This window comes from Malus sylvestris, chromosome 7, assembly GCF_916048215.2.
Source record: "Malus sylvestris chromosome 7, drMalSylv7.2, whole genome shotgun sequence".
Lineage (NCBI taxonomy): Eukaryota > Viridiplantae > Streptophyta > Magnoliopsida > Rosales > Rosaceae > Malus > Malus sylvestris.
In genome coordinates, this window is record NC_062266.1 from 14,983,222 (window position 1) to 15,003,193 (window position 19,972).

Genomic DNA, 19,972 nt, shown 5'->3' on the forward strand with positions numbered 1-19,972 from the left:
GGGTTACCCATGTGTTACCCACGTGTATACCCGTTAAAAACCCGTTATTAACGTATTAACGGGTCACCCGATAATGACCCGATAAGTTATCGTGTTGACCCGAAACCCGTTATTTTCGTGTCATTTTCGTGTCGTGTCAGAAACTGCCGGGTCTACTGTTTCATCTTTTTATTTTCCTCTCCCATTTTCTCGGCTGCTAAACAGAATATAATGAAGTTTTAATTTCTCTGTTCGATTTACTGTCCATAGAATCTTATGTCCCTAATTTTAACGTACATTCATCTATTTTTCTACTATCCGTGATCATCTGCTCCGTATCAGTCGTAGAGCTCGCTTGCTGTGACGGTTTTAATTTTCATTTGAATTTCATGAGTGTTTAACGTAATTATATCTCGGGAATGGTTTTATTCGAATTTTTTTTTGGTTAATGACTTGAATGATCGTTCGCTTACATGTTAATGTAGTGGTAAATACACATTTCGATAACATTAGTTTTGTGTGATTAAGGGCTGGTTTGGTATTGTTATGCTTTGAAAAAAAAAGCTGTTGTGAGAATAAGCGACTGTGCTGTGAGAATAAGCGGCTGTGAAATAAATCAGCAGAAGTGTTTGGTAAACTTTTTTGTAAAAGTGCTTTTGGAAAAAAAAAAAAAAAAGCAGTCTAGTGGGTCTTTTCAGTAAAGGAGCACTGTAGCTCCGTGTGCTTTGAAAAAAAGTCAGTTTTCCAAAGTTACAAATAGCAGCTTCAGCTTTTTCCTTTGATTTCAGCTTATTCTCACAGCAGCTTCCAAAATAAGCCCTTTTTTTCAGTTTACCAAACACCTAAAACCCTCACAGCTTTTTTTCATGGATGCTTTTTTTTTTAAGCACCTCACTCCCAATTCACTCCTAAGTTTTATGATTTTCTCTAATTATATGAAATTGATGTGTTGATAATTTTGTTTTGAATCACTTGCCTCTGGTAAGTAACTAATCGATTTTATTTTTAATAAATTATATGAAATGCTTCAAAAGTTAGATTTTGAGTCGTATATTTTGTTGTTTTGTAGATTAGCATAATAGCATACCTAATTGAACTTAAAACAGTGGTTTTTTGAACATTTTTATTCGAGGTTTTTAATGTGTTATTATAAAGAATAATCTATACTGAGATTTTCTGATTCCAGAGGGATAAACACCAACAAAATGCAAAGTGAAAGAGACACTCGAGATGGTGTTTCTCGATCACATGGATTGTTTGATAGTTTCCAGGGATTTGGGTCCAGAAGAAGCATGTTCCCTAGCCTTTTTGGTGGAAGGGATCCATTTGGTGATCCGTTCTTCAGTCGCCCGATTGGTAGCATCTTCGAGTCTAGTATGTTCAGTCCAAGTTCCGTTTCTAGTGATACACCGGGGAGTGGTAGAGCCAACAAAATATCAGTTTCAGGCAAAGAACCATCTATTGACCATCCAGATGATGTTGTGGACGGTAGTGAAATTTCCACGTCTTTGTTGCTTAGAAACTGTTAAGGGTTATCCTCTACCTTGTAATTTAAGTTGGCTGTAAGATGCTGATGGTTGCCATGTTGAATCTAGCAGAGAGGAAAAGCAAGGATGTGACGTATAGAAATGACCGCAACAATGTGGAAGGCGCACAGTCTCAGGGCCATAACTTCTCTGTTCAGACTTGCAGAGTCACATGTGGTGATGTAGATGGAGCGTATTACACTTCTACAAGAACTAGAAGGGCAGGCGGTGATGGCGTAAGTAATTTTTCTGGGATTTGATTTTTCATTTGCATAATTCTTTAACTTAAGCTGTGATTGTACATCAGGTAGCGCTTGAGGAGACCAAAGAAGCAGATAAGACAACTGGTCAAGCAACACGTAGGGTTTCGAGAGGACTTCATGACAAGGTAAATTTCTTTTGTTCGTTAAAACAGCCTATAGCAAGAACAAATGAAGAATGGCTATAAAACCTATAAAAAGTTGTAGTTTGAGGCATTAGGCATTTCCTGGAAAGGAGCAGTCAACTAAGAAATTGATGCAAAAGGGTTACCGACCTTGTGTACCGAACACTCAGAGTCACCCTTTTCCGCTTTCTTACGGTCAAATATGGAGCAAGTGTATGGAGTGGGTTTGCTCATTGTATTGCTTGAGGGATTAATCTCATGTACGTGATAACCATGTTACTATCTTGTTCAAGTTTAATGGGACTGGATTGTATGCTATTGTTTCAGAATATATTCATTTCTGCCCATTTTATTTTCTCAATCTGTGGTTTTTGTTATTGTTGCATAGATCATTTTGTGGCTGTTATTAATTCAATCTCTTTCTCACGTCTTCTAAGTAAGCATCACGAAAGGTATCAGAAAGAATTAATTATGAACTTATTAGCGGAATTAAGATGATTGTGTTGCTTATGTCAGATGGAAGGGTGGATGTGTTGCAAACTTTACACAATTTAAATGAAGGTTTGTTTGTGCAGCCCTTTATGGTTGGTTAACAAGTGTTATGTTTTAGAAGTATGAACAGTAAAACTGATGTTGCCATTTTGTTGCAGATGAGCTTCCTGGTTTTGAAGTAGCATGGAATGGTAATGTTGAAGGTCACTTGCCTAGCTGGAAACATGAGTTTGATATGCATGGTACATAAGCACCCCCTCCAGCCACAAACTTTCTTTCCTTTGTGTTTGTTTCTTCATTTATTAATTCTTCGTTCTTGTTAGATGGGATTTTGTTAGCTTTTTCAGCAGATAGTCTTGGGCAAATGTGCCTGCAAATCATGATGTTAATTTCTCCATATCAGCCTAATATTCAGTTCACAGACATTATTGATATGCATGTAGTCTCACATGCGTGAGCATAACAGAGTTCTTTGAAAATGGTCATATAAACTTCTTTTTCCTATTAGGATCAGAACTGATAATGTGTGTGTGTGTGTCTGTATATGTTCAATGCACTGTAAGTAGTAGAAGAGAATGGTATGTGTTGCAATACCAGTGAAGGTACATTGGCAATAATAATGCTCCTATGGCTTTCTATTTAAATGGTTACGTTAGTGCAGAGTGCTGGGTGTATGATTTAGGAAAGATATACATCCGCCATACCTGTGAGTTGTCTGTACAAGTAATGTTAGTGTTTGTTCTACGGTTCCTTTCCTCTTCCCTCCTCTTTCTTGGGAGGTTTTCGAGTGTTAACTTCCTTGTTGGTGTGTAATTGTGTATGCTAGACACCATAGGGAATGTTGCGTTTCAGAATTCAGTATTTTTAACCAAGTAATGAATGATATTGGTACGACAAAATATCTATAGGTTCCGGTAGCAGAGAACAGATGGGAAATGCGTTTTTGGCGGGGGCTTCTTCCACCTTCAGAGCAAACGCAAAGCACCAGAGGAATGGGATCAGATAACGCTGCGCGGATTACCTCTGACGGGAGGACCAAAAGGGTTGTCAGAATCAACATAGACTAAACCATGGTAGATGTCTACGTATGCAGATAGTAGTTTTACATGTTCTTCCCAAGTGTCCTGAGAATACTTGGTCCTCCCATTCGTCTGAGTAACTTTCGAGCTGTCCATTTGTCGGACAACCAGTAGTCGTGTTTGTACCCCGCTGTGTACAAGATTCAGAGATTTCTGCCATGATCAATAGAACTTGTAAATCTCTCAGTATTCTTAAATTATAAATGTTGATCGAGTCAATACTCCAACAGGCAACAGCAATATGCCCTCCCTCTCTACAACCAAACACAATATTACAAGGCAACCGGCTTCAAACTGAAGGCTCCTCGTCAGGTAAGATGGACTTCTAATTTTGAATAATGTTATTCGAAAGTGTTGTATTTCCGATATTTATATGGAATTATATTTTGCAATATTCATTTTTATATCGAATTAAATTGGGTTACTGCACATCTGATTGATTCACACTCGGAGTTCAGTTTAGTCAACTGTGATTACTGCATCTTTTTAATTGTATTATTCGAAGATTAACTATAGGTTTTCCATCTTTAGTTTAACTTATTGTGAAATTGAAATATATATGTATGGACGAATCTGTGACACTTTTTTGTATAATAATTTTTAACACGTTTCTGTGAAACCGCCCTAGACCCGGGCTTGGTACAAAACCCCAATTCCAAAACACGATTTAAAATTTAATAAATAAATAAAGGATAAAAATAAAATTCCAATCAAATTGCTCTTGTACAAATTACCGAGAATTTTTACAAACACACCAGCACTAATGAACTCCAAGCCTCCTATCTATTACGAACTCGGTTCGTCTAACCTCTTCGATTGCCTAGTTCGTAAACTTGCAAAATTTAGTTAGGGTGAGCTTGAAAAGTTCAGCGGGAACCTATATGTTCATATACATGTAATTGACAAAATTCAGATACCGAAGAAGTAATTTAAATACACATAAGGGACCTCTACCTTTAGAGACGGTTCGGATCGTTAAAATACATTATGAAATATGCCCCAAAAAAATGCATCAAAAGTTATGTGAAAAAATGGTTGCACGAATTCAACCCTACACACATATTTCACTTTCCTACTTTTGTGTTGTGTAGATTTTTTGTTCATGTGGTTGACTTGTGTTGTTACTTTCGTTCTTGACATCCTTGGTTGGAAGTTTGTGAGGCCGCACTTGCCTACTGCCTGGACGTACATGGTTACTTCTTTCATGGAGTATGGTGCGGACAAGCTATGCTGTTTACTGCTTTGTTTTCCCAGCTAGAGGAGGAGTTACTCCTGTTCCGGCCGTTTTGGTTCTTCCACCGTCCGTTCAGGTTCCATCTGGTCATTTGGGGTGATTTAGGTTTGTCCAGATTCTACTGACAACCAGATTTTCCAGGTAGCTCATCCATATGACATGAATCCTAGTTAGATTCGTTGTGTTCCTACTTCTGTGTACGTTGCGGCGGATGTAGATATAGTGGTGGTCAATGTCACTCCCTTAGAGACCGTCTGGGGTTACCTCTTTGACACATGCACTCGTCGTCAAGTGACCCTAAGTTGTTGATGGTTCCCATTCGTTGTCGAATACAACAATTTTGTCCCAAAGTATATTCGATTTTTCCTTTAGTACTGTTCTATACACAAGTGATCATACAAATGTTATGTGATCAACTCATATGGTATGCTTGTTTACTTCAAAACCCACAAAGTCAGTGGCCAAACCAATATTATCTGTAAGACTAAGCATTTTTAGCTTAGAAATTTAATGTGATAACATCGGATGAAACGTTGTTACAGAGAACTGGTGTAGGTGTGAAAAATGCGAGCCACATCGATGTCAAAACTAATAACGTAGCAATCTCAAAGAATTTCAACGTCAACTCGGCAACAGGGTCGATATCATAAGTTACAAGGGATGAAACAACAATCAGGGAGAAGAAATAGCTGTGCCGAAAACTTTGAGAATATCACCTGGTGAATTCGTTAAAACATAACTAGTTCAACTTCCTACAATCCAGATCTGTATTCTCATCCACTGATAGCAAATATCTCATTAGAAAGAAAAACAAAATTTCAAAACATCATTAATTTTAACAGTACCACGCGTAAAACTGAATAAGTGAACAAGGTTCTTAGATGACCCGGCATCTTAATCTTCCTCCTCCCCTTCATTGTCGGCAATGTTGAAGTACCTCAGTTCGTAGACGTTTCTATCCTTGTTGGAAGCAATCACTCGTAGCCAATCTCGCACGTTGTGCTTCTTTAGATACTTCTTTGTCAAGTACTTCAGATACCTGAACCACCAAAACAACAAAAATATTTGTAAAAGTACACAAAAACTGTACTCCATTTTTCAGTTACAGTTACAGGCGAAGAACTTGTTTAACCTAGGGTTGCATAAAATGCAAATAGAAACCTAAAATGGAATGCCGGATGAGTCACAATCATCCAACTAAACAAAGAGACTAAATCCTTTTTTTTATTTGTTTGAGATTATTATTTCAGGATTTTAAACACAAAATGATATAAGCTATAAGCTCGAGCTCTACAAAAATGACGGTTTAACAAAATTAACAGAAGAGTCAAACAAAGGATCAAATGTTAATATTTGTGAACGACATAGAATTCAGTTGAAATGAGTACCTAGGAGTATTTCAAAAAATCAACTTCACTATGCGTTAACCTTCAGATGGCTATGCAGATTTGCTCTAATATCTACAAGCATTTGACAGTTAAAATGTAAAATAGCTATCATCACAGAGACGGCAAGTCATCAGAGCAAAATTCAAAGGATGCTCTGATGACTTCAATGCATGTTAAACATCAATGTCTGGATCAAGACACAAATATTACAAAGAAAGTCAAGCTAAACTCACCAAGCATAAAAAAGAATGCATGAATTCAATAAATTAACCACACCTTCAATTAGTCATACAAGAATTAATCACGAAAGATCAACAAAAATACCTCTTTGAGAAGTTGCTGTCAGAGGTGACAGTGATCTTGCTCTTCTCACGGGTCACACTGACAGCATCGCCAAGTGCACCAGCCTTGCCTCCGACCTTGATCCTCTCCTGAAGAAACTTCTCCAGGGATGCAATGTCCATGATCTTGTCCTCCACAGGCTTTCCACAGTCAATGGTAAAAGTCACACCCTTTTTTTTCCCCTTGGGACCTGCTGCTGCAGTTCCTCGACTCATTGTCGATTATCTCCTGCTGCCAAAATACAAAACAAATATAAGCCCAACATTAACGAGAACAAATACCGCATTTACATACATCTTTGTACATCAAAATATGCATACAAATCACACGAAACAAATCAATGTATTAAGATTCGGCACCACTGCACACACACCGTATATGTCCAAGTCTATACACAAACATATATATATATATATCAATTATTTCCTTGTAAAACCTGATAATTACATCACTGAGTATAAAACTTCATAAGTTCACACGAATACCAACCGAAAGGTGAAGATTTCACATTTTAACTACCACTTCAACCCAAAAGCACCATGAATTTAAATCCAACAAAACCACCAACGACTTCATTGAATTATAATAAAAACAACAGTCTGAACTCTGAATTATGAACCTAAGAATCTAGCAATTTCGAATCCAAGAACAACACCACCTAAAATCTGAATTAAACCCAAAAATAAATTATAAAAACAAAACAAATCCACTGAAAAATATAGTGTTATCACAGAAAAAATAAATTAATAAATCATCTGCAGGATGCGACGGAGCCACACAAAGGGTTAACAAGTAAACGAAAAACCAGAACGTACCGGGAGTTGAGAGGGAACGGGGTGATGGGTTCTGTTGGAAAATGAGAGATAACAGAAGACGACCAAGAAGGTTAAAGCTCGGCGGCAGAGTGCTAATATACAGGAGGAGAAATGAGTTAGGGTTTATCAGCCTTTTGTAGACTATTGGGCCGACTTTGCGGGCCTCCCTTATTGCGTTTGGTCCTCTTTTCGGCCTTTGGAAAACGATGTGGAATTCACTCAGTTAGGGTATTATTTGAGACGGATTTTTTTTTTTAACAAATAATATTATCTACACTATGGGGTGGGAGAGTGGCTAAACCTCACAATAAGTTTCATAATTTACTAGCAATAATGTACTTCAAGTTTTCCTTTGGATAGAACCGAACCTAAGACCTCTAACTTATCAGTGAAGAGGAATACCAATAGACCGTAGTATTAAATGACTTTGAGACGAAAATTAGTACTTGATATAAAAAAACCATGTTAGCAGTGGAGCATGCCTATTTTCATATGTTAACTTAGGAAAAGACAGACACGTAATTACTAAAAGCTAGTGCAAGTATAAATCATGGCACTTTAAAGAAATATTTTTATTTCATCTTAAATTTTTATTTGTAACAGTATTACATATATTTAGAAACAGAAGTATCACTAAACTAATATTTAGTTGATAATCACATATTTAAAGTGCATAAATTACTTGTAAAAATTAAAAAACACCTCTCTACATGTGGAGGAAGTCATAAAATGTCCGTTTGTGTGTAAATAATTAATTTTTATCAGATAGTATATAGTTTTGTTGATATTTCAATTGTCGGATTTGATCCATATACAAAAAATTGTTTGCCATAAGGTATGGATTAAATTCATATTTGGTTTCTACAATAGCGGTAGAGGCTATGGAGGGCAAACCCATTATAATGTATTAATTATTATACATCTGCTTTTTAGTTAAAATGATCTTTGAGATTGATATAATTCCTCATTTTAGTCCCTGATATTTGAAGTTGGTAGAAGTGGTCCCTAAGTTTGTCCACTATCAATCATTTTAGTCATTCTGTTAAAATTTTTCATTATATAAGGATAAAATGGCAAAAATACCCTCCATTTTTGTCAAATCACTTTGGCCCATTGTTTATTAAATAGAGGTTATTTTTATTATTTTGGTCCTTATTTAACTAGATTTTTCATGGAAATACTAAAATGATTAATAGTGGACAAAATCAGAAACCACTTTTATTGATTTCAAATCTTAAAGACCAGATGAGTTATGTCAACTTTAGTGACCATTTTGGTAAAAAAAAAAAAAAAGCCCTTTTTTAATAGTTCCATCTTTGTTAACCAAAAATGTGAAAAGACCATCTAACCCTATTAACAAAACTATAGAGTAAATTAGACACAAAATAGTTTTACGATTTTGTTCTCTCTCTCACAACTAGTTAACCTTATCATTGTCCTCATTTTTCTTCCAACCCCCCTCTTTTCCACAGTTTCTTCCAAATAAAATAAATTTTTAGTAACGAAATAGTTAAGAAGAAACAATTGCTAAGATATGAACAACTTCTTCAACGATAAAAAACCGTTTGAAAGTCGTCACCTAAAAACTTTAGCGACCAAAACCATTTATATTTTCTCCTTTTTAAAATTTTATCTTTAAAATTTTAGTAACCACATACATAGCATGTGAACAATTGCTAGTATTTATTTAAGGGAGAGAAGGAGTTGGTGAAACATGTAAAATACCAACAAATGCACCTCCCTACTTATAATTGTTCAATCTCCACGGGCCGGCGGAAGAAGGAGTTATCTTGCACTTCCTCAATGAAGATGAGATACTGAAGAGATCTACAATGCTCTTGTCCTTTTGGTCGGTTGGGCTGAAAACTGAGACGAACCAGTAGACCCCGCCGACGAAGAGAGCCTCAATAATAGAAGAGACTGAGAGCGTCCATTCGACTTGCGAAACTGTAGAAAAATAATTTTGAGCCTGCCATGGCGGCCGGGTGGAGATGGTGTCACGTAGGTAGGGGTGGGCAACGGTTATGGCGGACGGATAACCGCAGTTATTTACACATAACCGTTTGTGCTCATATCCGCATAACCATTTATTCGTTGGGTAATTGCCTAAACGATTATACCCATACCCATAACCGTTTATAAACGGTTAACCATACCCATAACCACATACCTATTTAACCGTAACCGTTTAATACCCGTTTACCCATTTACCCTTTTTAACCCGTTTATCTTTTTTTTTTTTTTTACCATTACCCATTTTTCACCCGTCTACATGTTTTTTAACAACTTGAAAATTAAAAAACAAAATTGTCATAATTTTCTTTTTTTATAACAATTAAACACCATTATAGGTACATTCATCATACATTTCCATATTTTAAATTTTTATGTTCTTATACCATTCCAATAATTGAAACAATAATTTACGAATGATATTTTTAATTGATATACAATGAAAAAGCAAGAAAATTAGTTTTAAAAAAACAAAATTGGAATATAGGATAAAGAGAATCAAGGTTGGGGAGTTTCGATTTCAACTTCAAGAGAAAGAGAATCAAGGTGAGCACTGCAAACAATCTCAGTATTGTTGCTTCTACCTATGCATTCACAAAACCAACCTTCATTTGAAATGGCTTTTATAACAGGAATTGAGGAAATAGTTCGAGATGAAAGGATGGGCGTCGAAAGACAGCTATTGAGAGCCCGATGCCATTATATAATAAGATCGTACACAATCAAACATTCGATCAACGATCATGCAGATAGATCAACAGTGAATCCCTCAGAAATGCAGATAAATCAACATTGAATCTCAAATTTTCAGACTAGGCAACTGCGATCACGTCACGATTTTTGTAATTGAATACTGAAACAGAAATATTCTAAACACCCAAAAAAAGACATTCTAATCTTAGTGTCCAAATACAACAAACAGTGAAGCATATGAATTTCCAATTCCTTACGGGCACGCATCAGTCCTTCCTCAGCTCCATATACTCGTACCGGGTGCCATCCGCATTCAGGACAACAATCTCCAAGCTGTCACCCTGTATCACATCCACGACACATTAAAAAGCGTGGTTCCATGAGCTTAATATAAAATGGACTGATATTTAAAAGACCGGAAACCTACAGTGTAAATATCTCTTTCGGTTGCAGATGCAAAACAAGTTTTGACCAAGTCGATTGCTTCTGCTTCAGACAGCGGTGTGACAGCATCCTGCACAGTCATAAATTGTAGAACAATTTAATAAACAGTTTAATAACAATCAAATATGCGGAGTCATAGCTTGTGGGACAGATTAATAACAAACAAATAACCACTAGTACGATGGAAACTAGTAAACAAAATCAACAAACCTGGGCAGGCAATAGGAGCGGGCTAGGAGACTTCAATTGGTTGTCCAGGAAAGGAATGATAAGTGTAGAACCAGAACCTTGGGAGCTATACCCAACCCTCTCGTAGGAACCAACAGCGTCGTATGTGAATACACAACCCTTACCTGCAAATTATTAATGAAAATGAGTTGTTAGCCAAGAAAAGTCTCAACTAGCAGCCAAAGGTTTTAAACTCTAATGTTTACCTTCACTATCTAAACCACCCAAAACATTAAAAGCGTAGTAGGGGAAGAAACGCTTGTAGTAAAGGGTGTTGGAAAGCAATTGAGCCATTGCAGGGCAGCTCATTTGTTTGTTATGTTGATGCTGATACGTCTGGGAAACAATGAAACAAGGGATGCATCATCAGTTCTTGACATAACTCAATATTTATTTCATGCCAACATAAATAGATATAGCCTACATATGGTCAAAAAGGTCCAACACCATCTGTTGCAACCAAAAAGAGTCCAGGAAAAACAAAGTATTGCAATAAGATTTTGAAGCCTCACCAAGTGCTTAGCTGCCAAATGCTTTTGCAAAGCTTTCACATCAGCTTGGAAACCTGAAGATGCCAATACAGCTTTGTCCGCTCTGCAAGTTTAAAAGACAAGACAATAATACTTTACCCATCATCTAGTAAATGTGAACAGAAACCACATTTCAATCTACATAAATGAGTATTGATATTATAGCAAGATGACTACTAAGAGCTAATGTACTCTCCTATCTTCATATGATAGCCACTCTCTTTCTCTTCTATCTTCACCTTTGCTTCCCTCAGTGAGCTCCCGCACCTTATAACTGAGAATTTTTCTGGTATATCTGGAAGTTTTGTCATAAAAACTAGGAAAGGGAATTTTCCCTATGCCAGAAGTTGAACCAATTTGCTTCATTTTTATTTTTTTATAATAAACTTTTATCATTATGCTTCATTATAATAAACTTTTATCATTATGCGCAGCTTCCCCAACTAATTTATCACCTTTGCAATCTGGGGCCTACAGATCACTCTATTTATACCATCTGTAATGCCAGACTTCTTTCATATGACTAGCTACCTTTTGTTCTCAGTCCCACCTCTGTCTCTTGCTGCATTGCCTTCAAATTCCTGTTTCCTCAACATAGCTCCTCTTATCTCTTTAATTTTTACGTTCCAAATGATTTTTTAAGCATAACCCAACTTCTAAAATTAGTACAGTACGGATTGGCAGGGTTTTAGAAACCTCTGGGGTCTTCAGCATCAGCCTTTAGACCAGGGTTCTTGAAAATCTGGCCTGAAAATAGGCTAGGCACTCAATCCTAGAATCTTCATTTCATCCTCATTTGTTTTCACCTTAATTTCGTACTTTCATTCTTTTTTATACTTCAATTAAGTACCTTTGATTTGGCCTCTGCATTTCACACCAAGCACTAAGAACATGGGCCTGTACCGAGCTACTGCCTTGACCTAGGATTCTTTTCCTCACATCAGGTTGAATATAGAAGCTTCACTTCATAACTCGATTTCTTTTCAGCATAATTTCATGTTTTTTTTTATCCTTTAATAAGACCTTTTCGGTGCTTATTATCTCAGATATTTTATCATCTGCCACACTTTTTCCATATTTCAGGAAGCGGGTCAAGCATAAAAACAAAAGCTATCACAAAACTGATTAGCAGTAAAACTGCAAGCATTTTGAACTTTCAACAAACACGCTGTTATAATGGCCACACTTCCAAGGCTATGAGCCAACTAAAGAGATAATTTTTGCTACCACTAAACTCTTAAGTGGTGAGCATTACCACCGTATTAACTACGGTTGGATGAATGTGACTTACTCTATGCCCTACACAAATCTCGAAACTCATACATATCAACAGTAGTCACTAGTCAATACAATAGTAATTGTGAGTAAAAACGCCCCCCCTAACCATGTACAGAAACATAAAAAAACACAAACCCAAGTTGTAATCAAAATTAAACCTAACCATAAGCAAAATTAAATCAGATAAAACCCCAAAAAACGCCAACAAAAAATCCTAAAAGCAGTAAAATCAGATAAAATTATACGCAGCAGAAGCCTACTTTCAAAAGTCTAAGACTTTCGACTCTCCGAATTCAAGTGCATAAATATAAACATTTAGAGAAAAAAGATAAAAAAAATACGAAAGAAATTTGTATAAAAGCCTAGCGTACAATTTGCAGATTTTGGAGTAGTCGCGGGTGAGAATACTGTAACCAGTCGACATCCGAGTATCGGCAGCAATCACACAGTAGTTGGCTCCGGCGATCGCAACGCAGGATCTGCAATCAGCACGAAAACACTAAAATTCCCCAAAAAGCAAATAAAAAATAAAGCGGAAAAACGATGACAACAGTTGTCGTAGGGAAGGAGGGAAGGAGAGAATACATACCCGCCATTGTTGTCGTAGGGGGACCAGTTAGCGTGCTGCTTTGTCATGGTGATCGGTCTGGTTGAAAGAGAGAGAGAGGGATTGAGAGAGGAGAGAGAGCAAGATTAGGGCTTGGAGCTAAGTGGAGGATGAGCTCTCTGGGGCACAACACTTTGCTTTTCTTCGTTCAGATCTCTCGGTGTCGTTTGCTTCAAGAAATAAATCAAGTAGACGGTGTCGTTTTGGTTTTAGGGGGGGGGGGGGGGGGGGCGGGGGGACTAGGACCAACGAGCAAGGCCCACGTAGTTCTAATTACCTAAAATTACGTTTTGCACCCACTACTTAATGTTAAGGTTCTAAAAGATGTTAATCGCTAGTCGGACGACGAGTTGAGGCGTAGCACCTAGGCGGCTAGGTGGGAATTAGGAGGGCATCTAGGTAGGTTGGGCGGATTTGAGTAAATTATTATATCTCATATAAATAGTGTCTATTTTTACTTGGAAAAAAACCTATACTAGTATTGGATGACATTGCATGTAATATTTCTTTATTTTTATTAAAGTTACTATAAAACATATGAATAATTACATTCTTACACTTGAAATTTTCAAATATTAAAAACTTTATGTAGGTCCACTAAGTCTAATAAAAAACTAGAGATGAGAAAGCCCATTAACTTTCTATTGTTTTATTGTTGTTTTGGACGTTTTTGGTTGGGTCAAGAAGGCCATTAAATTTTAAAGTCCATTTAGCTTTGGAAAACAAAAAGTTGCGGATCCACTTAAATAGGCTATAGCAAATGACGACATATAATATAGGTCATTTAAACTATTAATCGTCTTCATCTTCTCACCCTGTGCTCCTGCTAATGCATCTTCTTGTCGGTGGCCACCAGACTTCACGCTTTTCGTTTTGGATGCAATTCTTTTTCAGACAAACTCAATCGCCTACACAAATCTCCCAACTGCCCAACCTTGCCTACCCCGCCTAGACCCTCGCTTAGGCGCCGCCGAATGGATTTTCTGACTTATCAAACCATTTGACCTTAATCGGAATGGCTGGCCACCGCCCACCGCCTAGGCCGATTTTTAGAATACTGACTTAATGTAAAGTTTTTATTTTGACTGATCAACTTTTGTGAATGACGAGTTTGATACTAAATTAATTCTTTGTATAGTTTATTTGAAAGTATATTTGGAAGTGTTTTTAAAATAACTAAAAGAACTTGCAAGTGAATATTGAAAAAACACTTAAAAAAAACATGTTTATGTTGTAGCCTATTTTATTTGACAAGAAGAAGAGTGTCGGTGGCAAGGGTAGAAAGAGGAGATATGTGTTTGTAGAATCCAATGTTTTAAAAGGCTCACCTTAGGGTGCGCCTAGGTGTCGTCTGAGGTTGGGCGTGAGGGTTGCCCCCTTTGTTTTGAGGGAATGGGCGGAAGGCGTCGCAGGAGCCGCCTAGGCGTGCCTCATGGGCTATTTTTTTTTTTTTAACTCCCAAACCCAAATTTTGGGTAGGTTTTAATATAATATATGTATACGCTCAACATATATATTTAAAAAATGGGGAAACTTGATATAGGTCCAATTTTTTGAGCCAATAGTATGAATAGTCCAATTTATTAAAATAAGTCCAATTCCTTAAATCTTATTATTTTATTATCAATAATTATCTCTTCAATGATAAGATTTATATTAAAAAAAATTATATGTATATGTTCAACATATAATACATGTAGGTTTTAATATAATATATGTATACGCTCAACATATATATTAAAAAAATTTAGGTCCCGTGAGGCTTTGCCTCACACCTCACGCTTAGACCGAGCTATCCCTCGGACGCCTCATGATGCGAAATATATAAGCACACAAATTAAACCCTCTTTTTATTAATTGTAGTGAAGAATGTAAGGAGGGGTTGCTAAATCACTTGAAAACTGACTCAAAACGTAAAAACAAAGTTAAAACACTAAACTAGACTCAAAGAATGCAAAACTAAACTCTAAAACACTAAAACAAACTAAAAAAAACTCAAAACAGCACATAAACACTCAAAACTGCCTTAAAAACACAATCTGGGCAGTTTTGAACACCAAACACAAATTTGGACGAAAATAGGTTATAACTTGACTCAAGACACTTAAAAACACAAACTAAATTGATCCCTAACTAATCTAACACTTCAAAATAAAGGGGGATTTGGTTTTGACGAAATTGAAAACAAAACAAAAACTTTGTAAACTAAAATAGATTTTAAAACGAATTTGGTTAAAGTGAATGGATGGGAAGCTAGCTAAGGGGTTCTTCTCCACACATGTCACACTTGCATACAAAACGATTTCCAATTGCGTTTCAATGAACCATGAATTCTTAACGCCCTAGATTAACCGTGAATTGCACTAATTAACCCTCAGATTTTCCTAAAGTTATTGAATTGGATGCATACAACAACCCAAAGCATTCCCCACAAGTTCCGTACATGAATTGCATAATAGAGATACAAGCAAGGATCATTAAGTTCTACGAAAACCATAAGCATTAACGAGACACTTGTTACCATGAATTGCATGAAACTTATGCCAAGAATTTACTTAACACGATTGTGATCAACAACCTTTACTACTTGCGAATATAAGTTCATAACGATTAGGTGAAACTCCCTTATATCCTAGCATTAGATTTATGCATGAAAATTAAGCGTGCACTCTCAACCAACACACACAAATCAGTTTTAATTCATATAGATAAGCAAATTGAATTCACAACTTACGAAACACAATTAGAAGTAATCAAATCATATAGCAAGCATAAAACATGGTTTCGAATCCCCTCTAGTCAAGGGGGGTTTAAGTTCTCATACTCACAAAACAAAGATAAACAAATTTAGACATTGAGAACAAAAGAAAGAAAACACCTAGACGTTTCAACGATCCAATCTTGAACAGCAAGCACGCCTATGGACTGTCCTTCTTCCTCCTTGCTTCGGCACAAGACTTAGGGACAGATTCTTGGGGTTATGAATGGTGTAGAATGGATGGGGAATGGTATGGTAGTGTTTAGGATGGATGGGTGGTGCGGCAAGGGGTGGTTTCTGGCAGGAATTATGGAAGAATGGTGATGAAAGCTGCGGCACAGAGCAAGGATGAATTTCTGGCGTGATTTATGTATATGAGAGGTGGTGGTTCGGCCAAGGGGTGAATAAGAGTATATATAGGCACATAAAACCCTAGGGAAATCAGATATGGACTTGCAAAATCCAAATCCACAAAGAAAAAGGCTTAAACAATCAGAATCCTCAAGGGAAAAGGCCAAGAGGTGCGGCTGGATAGGGAATGAAGGATAAGGCTTCTAGAAAGCCTTGCAAGGCAAGGAAAAGAGGTTCCCTTGCTGAAACTGGTGCGGCAGGTATGGGGAGTGTTCTAGAACCTTTCTTTGTGTCCAAAAATGCTTAGGAAACCTTCAAAATCTCTGGAACTTAAGGCCATCTAGGTTTAGGAAAGATCCACCCAAAATAGGAAACTTTAGGCTTAACTTTCCTACTTCAAGTTGGAAACCTTGTTCGAGTAGGAATCCTCATTCTTCTAAGAATCCATCCTTAACTAGGACTCCTCCGATGATTAGGAATCCTTCTTCAATTAGGACTCCTTCGTTGATTAGGAATCCTTCTTCAATTAGGACTCCTTCATTCTCGTCCATTCCTTTCGTTCCAAGCACATGATATCCATTCCAAGCTCAATCTTGCTCTAAAAGGCTCCAAATTGCATCGTTTTGCATACTTTGCCCTTAAAACTTGAAAACACATGAAACTAGCTTAAAAGACTAATTTAACTAAGAAAACACAACGTAAATGCACAAGAACAAGCTCACTAAATCGCATAAATATGCTCCTATCACGTCACCCACGCCTCACGCTTTTAATACACTGGTAGAATCGTAGGGGAATTGTGTGTTAAGGATCTGTTATCCCCCCTTACGTAGTGCCTTTATTTATAGTAGTAAAAGGAGAGAAGAAATCCTTCATCCCTAAGGAATACAATCCATATAGGAAAGAATAACTAGAATAAAATCTAATCAAGGATTTACACAATCACACTTAAATTAGGAAAGTTCACAACACTCCCCTTTGAGTGTGTAAATACTCAAGGTAGATTCAGCATCATGTAGAAGTTGAGGAAGTCGACTAGTCGACACTAATTCTGGGAACAACGCTTATTTTGAATAAGGTAGGAACTTGCACAAAGTAGTAAGTCTCACTAAAAAAAAACCCTAAGGCTATGGCAAAAACCCATGTAGAGACAAAATCCATAGTCTAAAGAAAAATGCGTTAGAAATGCAAAAGTCAAAAGCAATGTCTACGGGATGTCATCAGGGATATGACAAGCACAAGGTGGGTGCCTCATTAAAACCTAGTTAGGTAGCAAAAACCAGTGGGAAAAATGCTCTGAATCATAGGGAAAAAGAGTACATTAAGATCATGCAAGTCTCTTCAGGATACTCACCTTGAGTTTGACACAATTTCAAAGAGAAATAGCAATGTTACAACTTAGAAATTTTACGCATATCAATTCCTTGAACAAGCTTCTGGTGATTTAGTGAAGAGGTTAGCCAAATTGTCTTGTGAGCAGATTTGTGTGACTTCAATCTTCTAATACTCCCTGTTGTTGATGTGAGAAGAAGAACTTCAGTGCAATGTGCTTGGTGTTGTCTCTTTTGATATAACCCTTCTTGAGCTGTTTGATGCATGTTGCGTTGTCTTCAAAGATCATTGTTGGAACATCTACGATGGGGTATAGATCGCATGACCTTCGAATATGGCCCACAACTCATTTCAACCAAAAGCATTCATAAGTTGCTTCATGTAAGGCAAAAATTTCAGCATGGTTAGATAAGTATCCTATGTTGACATAACCAGTAAGGCGATAATCGACTCAAGAAGCAAGGGGTGCGACATCACTCGAGGTTCCGTAGGGATAGAACAAGCCTAAATCCGTAGTACCCTTAAGGTAACAGAAGATGTCTTTCATGCCAGTCCATGTCTGCGTGTTGGTGCATTATTGTATCTTGCCAAAAGATTAACAACGAAGAAGATGTCAGGTCCAGTGCATTGAGCTAAGTATAATAAAGCACCTATCGCACTTAGATAAGGAACTTCAGACTCCAAAATCTCTTCATCATCTTTTTTCAGAAGGAATGGATCTCGTTTTGCATCTAGCAATCGAACGACCATAGAAGTACTCAAAGGCTTCGCTTTATCCTCATTAAAGTGGCACAACACCTTCTGGGTGTAGTTTGTTTGATGTACTAAGATTCCATCTGAACGGTTCTTTATCTCGAGACTGAGATAGTATCAAGCCTTTCCAAGATCTTTAATCTCAAATTCCAATTTCTAGTGCGTAACAGTTCTCGCGAACTCTTTAGGAGTTCCGATAAGGTTCATGTCATCGACATATACTGACACTATCGCAAAACTGGAATGTGACTTCTTAATGAACACACAAGGACATAGTTCGTTGTTCACATATCCTTGACTAGTTAAATACTTACTCACACGGCTATACCACATTCTTTTGGATTGCTTCAAACCTTAAAGTGAACATCTCAGCCGAATTGAGAGCGTGTTTCGGGGTTTGAAAATATTTGATTTAGTCAATGTAAGTCCTTTAGGAACTTTCATATAGATTTCCGTATCAAGATCCCCATAGAGATATGCAGTTAATACATCCATCAGCTGCACACTCAGTTTTTTGAAAACTACCAAATTGATAAGGTAGTGCAAAGTAATCACATCCATAACTGGTGAATAAATTTCATCATAGTCAATCCGGGGGCGTTATGAGAAGCCTTACGCAACAAGACGAGCTTTGTAACGCACAATTTCGTTCTTCTTATTACGCTTTTGAACGAAAACCCATTTGTAGGCAACGAGCTTTACATGTGGAGGAGTATGAGCTACAGGTCCAAACACCTTACGTTTCGCAAGTGAATCGAGTTCGACTTGGATTGCTTGTTTCCAATTTGACCAATCGGTTCTAAGTCGACATTCATCAATGGAATGAGGTTTAATGTCATCGTTCAACATGATCTCAGTAGCTACTGCATATGTTAATGCATTATCGACGATCATCTTATTTCTACACCACACATCATCTAAGCTAGCATAATAGACCGAAATCTCATGATTCTCGGAAGGATGATTCATCTCTTCAAGGACGCTTCATAATCTATAATTTCCTCATGAGTTGGATAAAATGAGTAAGCGACAGTCAGATTCACGGTAGGCTCTTCAAAAGCCTGTGTTGTGGTTTCCTCTTTTGAAGGGTGTGAAAACAGATGATTGGCTAGCCATTAATGTATGTGGATCATCAAGATTGGCATCCCGGGCCTCCAAGAGGGAAGTCCATCGTACATTTGGTACATTCATCTTTGCAGGAGCATTCACATATGGAATATGTGATCTTGTCAAGCGCGCTAGATCAATGAAAACATCTGGCATGCTCTGGAGATCTAATATGCACTGCACTTCAATTTCAGACTGAAAGGTGCGGGGATTTAAATGAGACAAAGTGAGAGTCGTCCATGATAATTCGCGTTGTTCTTTAGGAACGTTGACGTTCTTATCTCCCCCTAATGACGGGAAGACTGTCTCATACAAGTGACAATCCGCAAAATGAGCGGTAAAAAAATCGCATGTCAAAGGTTCTAAGTAATAATAATGGAAGGAGATTTATATCCGACATAGATTCTAACCTTCGCTGAGGCCCCATTTTTGTAAGGAAGACGAAATCGGCACATAGACTACACAACTAAAACCATACAAATGTGATATGTCAGGTTCGTATTTGGTAACCAATTGAGTGTCGCTTTATGGGTGGGTCGCAACAGGCCTCAGGCAGACCAACATGGTTGCGTGCAATATTGCATGGCCCCAAGCAGCGATTGAGAGCTTGGTACGTATGACTAACAATCGAGCAATCA

The 19,972-nt window shown here is 37.3% G+C and overlaps 3 protein-coding genes across 4 annotated transcripts; 1 reads left to right on the forward strand and 2 right to left on the reverse strand.

The window, feature by feature from the left end:
• The first annotated feature begins 1,146 nt into the window (after positions 1–1,146).
• LOC126628978 (uncharacterized) lies at positions 1,147–3,892 on the forward strand. The gene is made up of 6 exons (XM_050298866.1): positions 1,147–1,467; positions 1,575–1,741; positions 1,813–1,910; positions 2,375–2,451; positions 2,541–2,624; positions 3,291–3,892. The coding sequence occupies exons 1-6, from the start codon at positions 1,185–1,187 to the stop codon at positions 3,386–3,388; spliced, it is 807 nt and encodes a 268-aa protein (XP_050154823.1). The 5' UTR covers positions 1,147–1,184; the 3' UTR covers positions 3,389–3,892.
• Positions 3,893–5,308: 1,416 nt separating this feature from the next.
• LOC126628977 (60S ribosomal protein L22-3-like) lies at positions 5,309–7,390 on the reverse strand. 2 transcript variants are annotated; one of them, XM_050298864.1, is made up of 3 exons: positions 7,241–7,390; positions 6,408–6,656; positions 5,309–5,734 (listed from the first exon to the last, which is right to left on the reverse strand). In XM_050298864.1, the coding sequence occupies exons 2-3, from the start codon at positions 6,638–6,640 to the stop codon at positions 5,590–5,592; spliced, it is 378 nt and encodes a 125-aa protein (XP_050154821.1). In that variant the 5' UTR covers positions 6,641–6,656; positions 7,241–7,390; the 3' UTR covers positions 5,309–5,589. The 2 variants fall into 2 exon arrangements, with proteins under 2 accessions (XP_050154821.1, XP_050154822.1); XM_050298865.1 differs by having other exon boundaries at positions 6,408–6,653; positions 7,241–7,382.
• A 2,510-nt stretch (positions 7,391–9,900) lies between these two features.
• On the reverse strand, positions 9,901–13,193 carry LOC126628976 (proteasome subunit beta type-1-like). The gene is made up of 7 exons (XM_050298863.1): positions 13,016–13,193; positions 12,798–12,905; positions 11,131–11,212; positions 10,825–10,954; positions 10,601–10,743; positions 10,374–10,460; positions 9,901–10,287 (listed from the first exon to the last, which is right to left on the reverse strand). The coding sequence occupies exons 1-7, from the start codon at positions 13,060–13,062 to the stop codon at positions 10,213–10,215; spliced, it is 672 nt and encodes a 223-aa protein (XP_050154820.1). The 5' UTR covers positions 13,063–13,193; the 3' UTR covers positions 9,901–10,212.
• Positions 13,194–19,972: the final 6,779 nt, after the last annotated feature.